Source organism: Rhamphochromis longiceps, linkage group LG10 (genome assembly GCF_057381845.1).
Source record: "Rhamphochromis longiceps isolate RC_006_pf linkage group LG10, R_longiceps_female_GT1.1, whole genome shotgun sequence".
NCBI lineage: Eukaryota > Metazoa > Chordata > Actinopteri > Cichliformes > Cichlidae > Rhamphochromis > Rhamphochromis longiceps.
This window is the reverse complement of record NC_140566.1, coordinates 21,086,639-21,096,587: the sequence shown is the minus strand read 5'-3', so window position 1 is coordinate 21,096,587 and position 9,949 is coordinate 21,086,639. Positions and strand designations below refer to the sequence as shown.

The 9,949-nt window shown below is 39.9% G+C and overlaps 2 protein-coding genes across 2 annotated transcripts; both read right to left on the bottom strand.

Annotated features, from left to right (window-relative positions):
• Positions 1-601: 601 nt before the first annotated feature.
• On the bottom strand, positions 602-2,804 carry LOC146660831 (claudin-4-like). The gene has a single exon (XM_085420867.1). The coding sequence runs from the start codon at positions 2,563-2,565 to the stop codon at positions 1,915-1,917; it is 651 nt and encodes a 216-aa protein (XP_085276993.1). The 5' UTR covers positions 2,566-2,804; the 3' UTR covers positions 602-1,914.
• Positions 2,805-7,280: 4,476 nt separating this feature from the next.
• Positions 7,281-9,743, bottom strand: LOC146660830 (claudin-4-like). Its single transcript, XM_085420866.1, has one exon. It carries the CDS (start codon positions 9,465-9,467, stop codon positions 8,796-8,798), a length of 672 nt encoding a protein of 223 aa, XP_085276992.1. The 5' UTR covers positions 9,468-9,743; the 3' UTR covers positions 7,281-8,795.
• Positions 9,744-9,949: the final 206 nt, after the last annotated feature.

The window sequence follows — 9,949 nt, the reverse complement described above, 5'->3', positions numbered from 1 at the left end:
CGAATGGGAACCATGAAGAGGCCGCTAGGAAAGCTGCAACCAGAATGACCGAGCTAAGACAGACGGACAAAATGGTGGTGGCTTACCAACCGAACATAGTGGTGATAGACAAACATGAGAAGACGGCCGCAGTGATTGATGTAGCGGTTCCGAATGAGAGCAACATTAGGAAGAAGGAACACGAGCAGCTCGAGAAATACCAAGGGCTCAGAGAAGAGCTCGAGAAGATGTGGAGGGTGAAGGTGGCGGTGGTCCCAGTGGTAATCGGAGCACTAGGTGCAGTGACTCCCAAGCTAGGCGAGTGGCTCCAGCAGATCCCAGGAACAACAGCAGAGATCTCTGTCCAGAAGAGCGCAGTCCTGAGAACAGCTAAGATACTGCCCAGGACCCTCAAGCTCCCAGGCCTCTGGTAGAGGACCCGAGCTTGAAGGATAAACCGCCCGCAGGGGTGAGTGGGGAAATTTTTTTTTAAATATATATATATATATATATATATATATATATATATATATATATATATATATATATATATATATATACACACACCTATGTATATATATATATATATATTTTTTTAAATAAAGGAGTCAAGGTTGTTGCTTTAGCTAAGAAGAATTTTATTAAAACTATTATTATTAGCAGTAGTATTACTATTATTTTGTTAATTTTCAACACATTTGAATTTACAATGGCAATATAGAACAGCAAATTAAGCATAGACACGTATTTGAACAATTTCACTCACTTAAGAAATGAAGAAATTATAAACTTACACACACACACACACACACACACACACACACACACACACACACACACACACACACACACACACACACACACACACACACACACACACACGAACTGCACAAACCAACCAAGCAAATACACAAAGAAAACCAACCAGTATCTGTGAAATACAAACACATATGTACTTTGCAAACTGCTATGGTGTTACAAACATAAATATACTTTAAAGAGGATCTTGGTTACATACTTTTTAAAAGGGTCTAAACATGGGATCCTTGGAGCATCACGCACACATAAATATACACTAAAGAGGTCCTTGGTTATATGCTTAACAAAAAATGGACCAGACATGGGTTATAATCTATTCAAAAACTTTAAAAAATCATTGAGAAAAAATTGTGACTAACGCTCATTGTCAACTTCCAGAAAATAAAAAAATAAAAGAAAGGAGCATAGTGTAGAACATATTTGAATATTTGAACATTTTGAAATAAATTTTAAACACATGAATATACAGACATTTGAAATAAAGTTATCCTTACATGAAAAACTATTTTCTATTTGCACACACAGTGAAACTGTGAAAAGGAAGACAAAGTTTCACCTGGGGCAGTATTGGATCTATCTGTAGTTTCAGTCTCAGCAGAAACTCTCTTAAGCAAATATTACAGGTCATGCAAAACACACGCACACACTGAACAATCACACCAACCAAATGCATGTAAAATGAGAGCTGACTCTTCCTGGTCATTGTCAGTGAAATGACAGATCACATTTTAACAGCAGGTTTCAGTGAAACACAACACCACGCAACCAGCCAAGAGCTAATGAGAGGACGACACACAGGTGTTTTCAAATTCACATAATGCCAAGAATTTAGTAGAAATATTTTCCCAGTTAAAAATCTTAAAATAATAAAGTTATTTGTTTAAGCTCCCATGTTCAAGCACTGAAAAATCTAAGTCTATTTTTTTAAGCAAAACAAAAGGATGTGAATAAACATATCAGCTAAAAGCAAAGCAAAAGATTAATATTTCTACAGCATCTTCATCTCGGAGTCTTTCAGTCGGATTCACGCTGTGGTTTCCAGTAAAAAAAAGTAACATGCATACAGACAAAAACTCACACACAAAAATAATTTTCCTTTCATCCTTCAGCATTAATTCAGACGTAGTCTTTCTTGTCATATCCTCCACCTGCACTAATGCTGCGTGGGGCCGAGTACCCCATCCTGGGTGGCAGATATTTCTTTTCTTTTGGTGGGCAGCTAGTGCACAACATTGCCCCTCCGATCAGAAACAGTCCGGCTGCAGCCCAGCCTATGTAGAGTGACGCCCCTAGCTCCATCTTCTGAGACGTGAGCAGAGTAGGGTTGTAGAAATTCATGATGATAACATTGGCAGTCCAAGAAACAGGGATGAGAACCAAGAGGCCACTGAGGATGAAGAAGACACCAGCGATGATCATCACTTTGGCTTTGCTTCCTTCCTCTTCAATGCAGTTGGTGCACTTGGCGCCGACTATGGAGATCATGACGCCCAGCACTCCGAGTATAATGGCAACAACCATCATTGCTCTGGATGCCTGCAGTTCCTGAGACAAGGCCAGCAGCGAGTCGTAGACCTTGCACTGCATCTGACCTGTGCTCTGGACAACACAGCTCATCCACAAACCCTCCTGGATGATCTGAGCAGTGACGATGTTAGCGCCGATGAAGGCAGTCACCCTCCACATTGGTAGGGCACATGATAATATGGCTATAAGAAAACCAATGACTCCAAAGGCAATGCCCACGATCTCCATACCCATCGACATGTTCGCTCTCGTGTGTGGTGACAGAACAAAATCCAAAAAGCGAGTCCACAGTGTCCAACAAACTGAGTCCCTCAGGTGAGTCTTTGGTGAAAAGGATTCTGCTTTACTGTCAGGTGCTTGTTGAAGTGTGAGCAGCTGTATGAGGGTGTGGCGTAGCTTTAGGATGCTGCTACAGAAACAAGATATCTTTATACCTCGAGAGAACAAGGAGGAGTCCTCTGGTGTTGATGTCAGCGAGAGGCTGTCTTCACATACACACAGAACAAATACACACATGTGAACATACAGTGGAGGAAGGGAGCTTGAGGCAGAGCAAGAGAGCAGTGATGTGATGGAGGCAAGGTGTGGCTGTGGTTTGTGGGGGATGGGCAAAGGTAGTTCTCTCTTAAATTCCAAGAACTATGTAAAACATGTCACCTGTTTTCTCCCAGGAACTGATTTCACCATCACGTGGGTGGACTCACACATCCCTTCATACACGTCCCTACCAAGCACTTATCTGCAAAATCTTATACACAAACACATCACACTTCATACATCAAGTTACTGTTGCAAAATGCTCAGTATTTTGTACAAACCACTGTCATTGTTGCACATTTCTATAGCACTATCTTGTGTCTGCATCGTTCTGTTCTGTCTGATGTTACACTGACTTTGTTTTCTTTTTTTTTTGTTTTGTTGCAATTTTGGCACACTTGCACTTAATCTACTCCTGTGTTGATTGTCTTTTATATGTTATATGTAGCACCATGGTCGTGTAGGAACGTTGTCTCGTTTCACTGTGTATTGTACGGCTGCACATGGTTGGAATGACAATAAAGCCTCCTGACTTGACTTGATGTGTGTGATTAAACTGTGACTGTACAAAGTAATAATGAAGAAGACACCAAAACGAGGCACTTGACCTTCTAATTCACTGCATATGAATGAATGAAAAAAAAAGAGCATAAAAAAGTTACTGGCTAACTGTAAATGCTACTTTGCATTAAGTGATTAACATTACAGGGCAAAAAAAAAAATAAAATCCTTTGACCTCAGGCTACTTCAAAAGCTTTGTTGTGAATCAGAGACTTAACCATGGTGAAAAATAACCCTCAGGTAATTATTTTGTTACTCCCTGGTTTCATTCATTCAGACTTTTAACGACAGTCAGGATTTAGTGTTTACAGGCCTCCCAAATACTGCACAGACTTTTTTAATGACCTCAGTGAACTGCTGTCTGTGATCTGTGTTGATTTTGACTGTGTAATTATTGCTGGGGATTTTAACATTCATGTGGACAACCCTCAGGACAAAGGGACTAAAGACCTGAGTAACACTCTGGGCAACTTTGGGCTGACTCAGCATGTAACAGAGGCCACACATAATAGAGGACACACTCTTGACCTACTGATCTCCAAAGGCCTGAGCATTTCAATGGTTACTGTGTCTGATGTGGGCCTGTCTGATCATTACTGTGTTTTCTTTGAAAGTAAAATCTCAGCCCACACAAATATATCAACAACAGTGATCACAAAACGGTGTATAACTGAACACAGTAGTGCAATTTTTAACCAGGTCTTCCCATTAACACCTGACCTGCCCAGAGGGTCAGTCAATGAGCTCGTCAATAGCTTCAATGCTAACATGTTAAATGTAATGGACACTATTGCTCCCATTAAGGTGAAGGTTATCTCTGGAAGGAAAAAGTCTCCATGGAGAAACTCCACACTGGTGAAAAATGAAAAAAGAGAGTGTAGGAAAGCTGAGCGCAGATGGAGAAAAACAAACCTCCAGGTTCATTATGACATTTATAAAGAGAAACTTCACAATTATAATTTACAACTGAGGAATGCAAGGAGGTCCTACTTCTCTGACATCATCACTAAAAACAGCCATAATGCTCGGGTCTTATTTTCTACAGTTGACAGGCTAACAAACCCCCCTGTGTCAGTGGCAGCTGAACTTCATTCGACCATGGCCTGCAATGACTTTGCCAAATTCTTCACTGAAAAAATCCAAAAAATTAGACAAGCAATTGGTACATCAACAGCAGATCCAGGATATGTACTGTGTCCACCAAAAAACTGTTTAAACACCATGAAACAGTTTCAACCTATTAACAGCAAAGACCTGGAGGACATCTTAGGTCAACTGAACTCCTCCTCCTGCTGTTTAGATGTCCTGCCAACAAGTTTTTTCAAAAAGGTCTCAAAGACTTTAGAGTCAGACCTGTTACAGATCGTCAGCTTTTCTTTATTATCAGGTGTGTTTCCAGAATCACTAAAAACTGCTGTAATCAAACCTATACTGAAAAAGGACAATCTTGACAAGACACAAATGAACAACTACAGGCCGATCTCAAATCTCCCGTTTTTAAGTAAGATCATTGAAAAAGCAGTTTCCCAACAGCTCAGTTACTTCTTAAAACAGAATAATTGCTACGATGCCTTCCAGTCAGGTTTTAGACAGAACCACAGCACTGAAACCGCTCTGACCAAAGTGTTTAATGACATATGTCTGAATACAGACAGTGGAAAAATGTCAGTCCTAGTTTTACTGGATCTCAGTGCAGCATTTGATACAGTTGACCACAACATATTACTCAAACGACTGGAGAACTGGACAGGTCTTTCAGGAACTGTACTAAACTGGTTCAAAACATACGTAGAAAACAGGAAATACTTTGTATCAATAGGTAACTTCACATCTGAGCAGACAAGTATCACATGTGGAGTTCCCCAAGGTTCCATCTTGGGACCCCTTCTGTTTAACATCTACATGCTCCCACTGGCACAGATTATAAACAACAACAAAATAAACTATCACAGCTATGCAGATGACACACAAATATATATCACAATGTCACCAGGAGACCGAGGCCCTGTACAGGCTCTTGGTAAATGCATTGAGGAAATCAATGACTGGTTGTGCCACAATTTTCTCCAGCTAAACAAAAACAAAACTGAGGTAATAGTCTTTGGCGCCAAAGAAAAACGATTACAGGTCACCAGAGAACTTCAATCTATACATCTAAAAACCACAAACCAGGCGAGAAATTTGGGTGTAGTGATGGATGCAGACCTAAACTTAGAAAAACACATTAAGACAATAACAAAGTCAGCTTACTATCACCTCAAGAATATATCAAGGATAAAAGATCTGATGTCTCAACAGGACCTGGAAAAACTAGTCCATGCATTCATCTTTAGTAGGCTTGATTACTGTAACAGCATCTTTACAGGTCCACCTAAAAAATCAGTCAGACAACTACAGCTCATTCAGAACTCTGCTGCTCGAGTCCTCACTAAGACCAAAAAAGTGGACCACATCAGTCCAGCTCTGAGGTCCTTACACTGGCTGCCTGTCCGTCAGAGGATAGACTTTAAAGTTCTGATGCTGGCCTATAAAGCTCTGAATGGTTTAGGACCAAAATACATCAATGACCTCCTGACCCAGTATGAACCTTCCAGTTCCCTCAGGTCATCTGGATCCGGTCTTTTATCAGTTCCCAGAGTCAGAACCAGACACGGAGAAGCTGCATTCAGCTTTTATGCTCCATATATCTGGAACAAACTCCCAGAAAGCCTCAGATCAGCTGAAACACTCAGTTTATTTAAATCCAGGTTGAAGACTCACCTGTTCTCAGCTGCATTTGAATAAAGCACCAAATCCACACTTTAAGCTTAAATTTCAAAACTTACATTTAACTACTGATTTTATCTACTGTTCTGATTTTATCTGTTTTGATTTTATATACTGTTGTTTGTTTGTTTGTTAATTAGTTAGTTAGTTTATTTGCTTGTTTTATTCAATTTTAAATCATGCTTTTTATTTGTTCTTGTTTCTAATGTCTCTGTAAAGCACTTTGAATCACCTTGTTGTTGAATTGTGCTATACAAATAAACTTGCCTTGCCTTGCCTAGTGTCTGGAAAACAATCCCAGAGCTCTTCTGAGAACCGGAATAACTGCATCAAGAACAAATATGAAGAGAGAGAAAACATAACAGTGCTGTTGTCTGACACCCTAAGCATACAGAGAGAGCGTGACCATCTCAGTATCGGTTAGACTCTGACCAATCATTTTCCTGAAACACACACATGTCCACTCAAGAAAAAGCGAGCTACAAAAGCTCCCTATCACTTTGTAATTCAGCAAACAATTTATAGAATGAGTTCTGAAAAAGTATTATTTAAAAACAAAAAACGATAATGAAATGAACCCCCCTATGATTGAACTTTTAGCTGACCCCAAACTTTTGAGTGGAACTATGTGCTGTAATGTGATCTATATGGGTTTTAATGCATGTTAGGAAAGTAGACTCATTATATTTTTTTAAGAATTTTAAAATTTTTGGTAATGATTTTCTAATAACCTGTAAAAAGAGAGATTTTATTACATATGTAAAACACAGTTCACATAATAATTTCTGCTGGTTATGGAAACTAAAACTTTTCTTTCAAATGCACAGCTCACGATAACAAGCTTAGTGACTTAACGTTTCTGCTGTACACACAACTGCATGTCAACAATGTGCTGTCATAAACCAAAATAGGGCTCAAACATATAAAAACAAGACTGGAAAAAATAAGGGAGCCTGTTTGCAGTTTCATCATGAACATCGGGATCAGATGTTTATGTATTACATCATCTTTTCATGAATGACAACTGCTGTTATAACAGCTAACACCTGTGTTACCAAAAACAAACGCATGAGCATAAGCAGAACAGCAGCTGTTTCCCCCCCAGTAATTTAAGATAAAGATCTCCACCAAACAAATAGGAGAATACATGCTGATGGTGTTTCTATTACTGCATTACACCTTAGATGAACCACATTTACTCTCCTCACAAGTTTGCAGATTCAGATTAACGTCTGTATTTTCTTTAATACTTATTAATGGGAATAGATTTCCTTATCTATGGCCTTTATGTCTCATTACCAAGGAGTTTCAGTAGTTCCAATAAAAGCCTTTCCTGGTTGTTGAAAGTTTACTCAGTGTACTGATGAGCGGAGTCAGTCATGTGCTGTAATGGCGCAGCACAGGGTGGCTGCTCACATGCTAAAGGTCAGGATAATTTGACTATTCAAACCAGGAAAAAGTTGGTATCTGTGAAGGCACTGAATCAGACAGTAAACAGAAGGGACATTTTCCCAAATGACATCAGATTTCATGCGTGAGTTTCAGAAGAGACTCTGATGAATGTGTAATGAACTTGGTACATTTATTTATGTGACCTGTTGTGCTTTACTTAAAAAAATGTTGTTAAAATGTTGTCCAGTGGATTACGTATTACTCTTAGTTTCTTCTTCTTTCTACAGAATTTAGAAACCTGTTTACATGCACTCTTGTAGAACATTAAACAGTCAATCAATGTTAAACCAGTAGTTACTTGTAATTACTTTATTAACCTAAAGTATTTTAATCAAGTCAGATTCCAAAATAAAATATTTGTATTTATGGAGTCAAATGCATTATAAAAGTTGTATCAAAAATCAGATAATATTAAGATTTTTTTGTCAAACACACAAAGGTGAATACGTAGAAATGAAGGACATTAAGTAAAGTACAATACATGAAAGTTTGTCAGATTTAAAAACGGTAGGAATACAGAAACATCAAATGATAAAATACGGAAGAATGAACAAATAAAATTACTTACGTATCATTCTAATAAATCATACATTTGCCACCCTTTTGACCTTCGTTTGAAGCCGAGGGTGAGCTCCACTTTGCTCAGCTGTATGCTGTTTCACATCTGTGACTCAGCATGTCTGTTTTGTACGAACGTCCAAAAAGTCATCACATGAAACTTATTCCAGTTACGGTGTCTGTCTGCTTTGAATCTATGATAGTTTGTATATACAAAGTCATCAGTACATTGATCATTAGAATAACGACCGTCCACAACAGACACTAATGCTATGAATGTTATATTATGAATAAATATATATAATATTTTTTTCTCTGCAAATGTTTCTTCACAGTGCTGTGACAAAGAATCACATCGTTTGCCATAACTGATCATGATCACAATTTCAATCTGCTCAGTTAGACTAAATATAGAGAATATGTAAACATTGTCCTAAAGAAACTGCAAATTCAGTGTCAAGACTATATAGACATTCTTGTCATCCTAAATATTGATAGAATTCCGTACACCATAACATTTGTATCTGTTTAACTACATTTTTATAAAAATAGCATGCAATCCCCTCCAATCCTCTTTAGTTTTTGTCCTTTTCCACTCACACATAGTCCCTTCTAGTATAGGAGCTTTGAGCTGCCGACATCGGAGCGGCTGAGTACGCTGCACGACTCTGGGGCTGTATGTTATACTTCAGTGGTTTGTCTTCCTTTGGAGGGCAACTGCAGCAGAGGATAGCTCCCCCAGTGACCAGCAGGGCTGAGGCAGCCCATCCCACATACAGTGATGCCCCGATCTCCATCTTCTGCCCAGCAGGGACGATTGGACTGTAGAACTCGACAACAATGGTGTTTGCTGACCAGGAAACAGGCACTAGTTGAGCCAGACCTGCTATGATGAACGCCACTCCAGAAGAGATCATCACCTTGGCTTTAACCCCATCCTCCTCGATGCAGTTGGTGCACTTGGCTCCCACCATGGCAATGAGGAGAGCAATCAACCCCACTAGGATGGCAACAACTGTGAGTGCCCTGGCAGCCTGGAGGTCCTGAGGTAAAGCCAGCATCGAGTCGTAGATTTTACATTGCATCTGGCCCGTGCTCTGGACCACACAGCTCATCCACAGACCCTCCCAGTACACCTGAGCAGTGACGATGTTGGCGCCAATAAAGGCCGAGACCCTCCACATTGGAAGGGCACAGCTGGTCACAGTGAGAGCCCACCCCAACACTGCCAGGGTGATGCCGGCCAGCTCAAGTCCAAAAGATGCCATGGTGCAACCACGCAGTCCTTTTTTATATTTTCTCTCCCTGTGTTTCAAGACAAGATAAAGTTTTTTCTCCCTTCTTATTTTCTCAAGTTCTTTTTCCTTGTGTTTGCTTCAGTGACTATCTCAAGCCTTTGTTATTTGGTCCTTTAATTTCCTCTTTTCTGCACCTCTCTCCAAAAGGTACGCCCTTTTCTGAAGCTGTAGCCACTGTAGTTCCTGCTGAATCCACTCAGTACTTCCTCCAGGGACTTTCTGCACCACGTATTTGTCCGTTCTTGAGCAGCCGTTGACCCTTATCTGTGTACCTTTTTGTTATAAACTGGTGTGACCCACCTAGGGGATGACATCACTCGCCAAACTAAGCCAATCAGGTGAGTCCTGTGCATCGGCCTCATTTATCGCCTGGGTGTGTTGGCACTCGTTTGTGTGCTTTTTCAAATGAAGAGTGTTTTCATGGTTTAACCTTTTGCCCCTGGTAGCTCTAG

Coding starts and splice junctions, on each gene's coding strand:
- LOC146660831 (XM_085420867.1), bottom strand. CDS start 2,565: ATGTCGATGGGTATGGAGATCGTGGGCATTGCCTTTGGAGTCATTGGT.
- LOC146660830 (XM_085420866.1), bottom strand. CDS start 9,467: ATGGCATCTTTTGGACTTGAGCTGGCCGGCATCACCCTGGCAGTGTTG.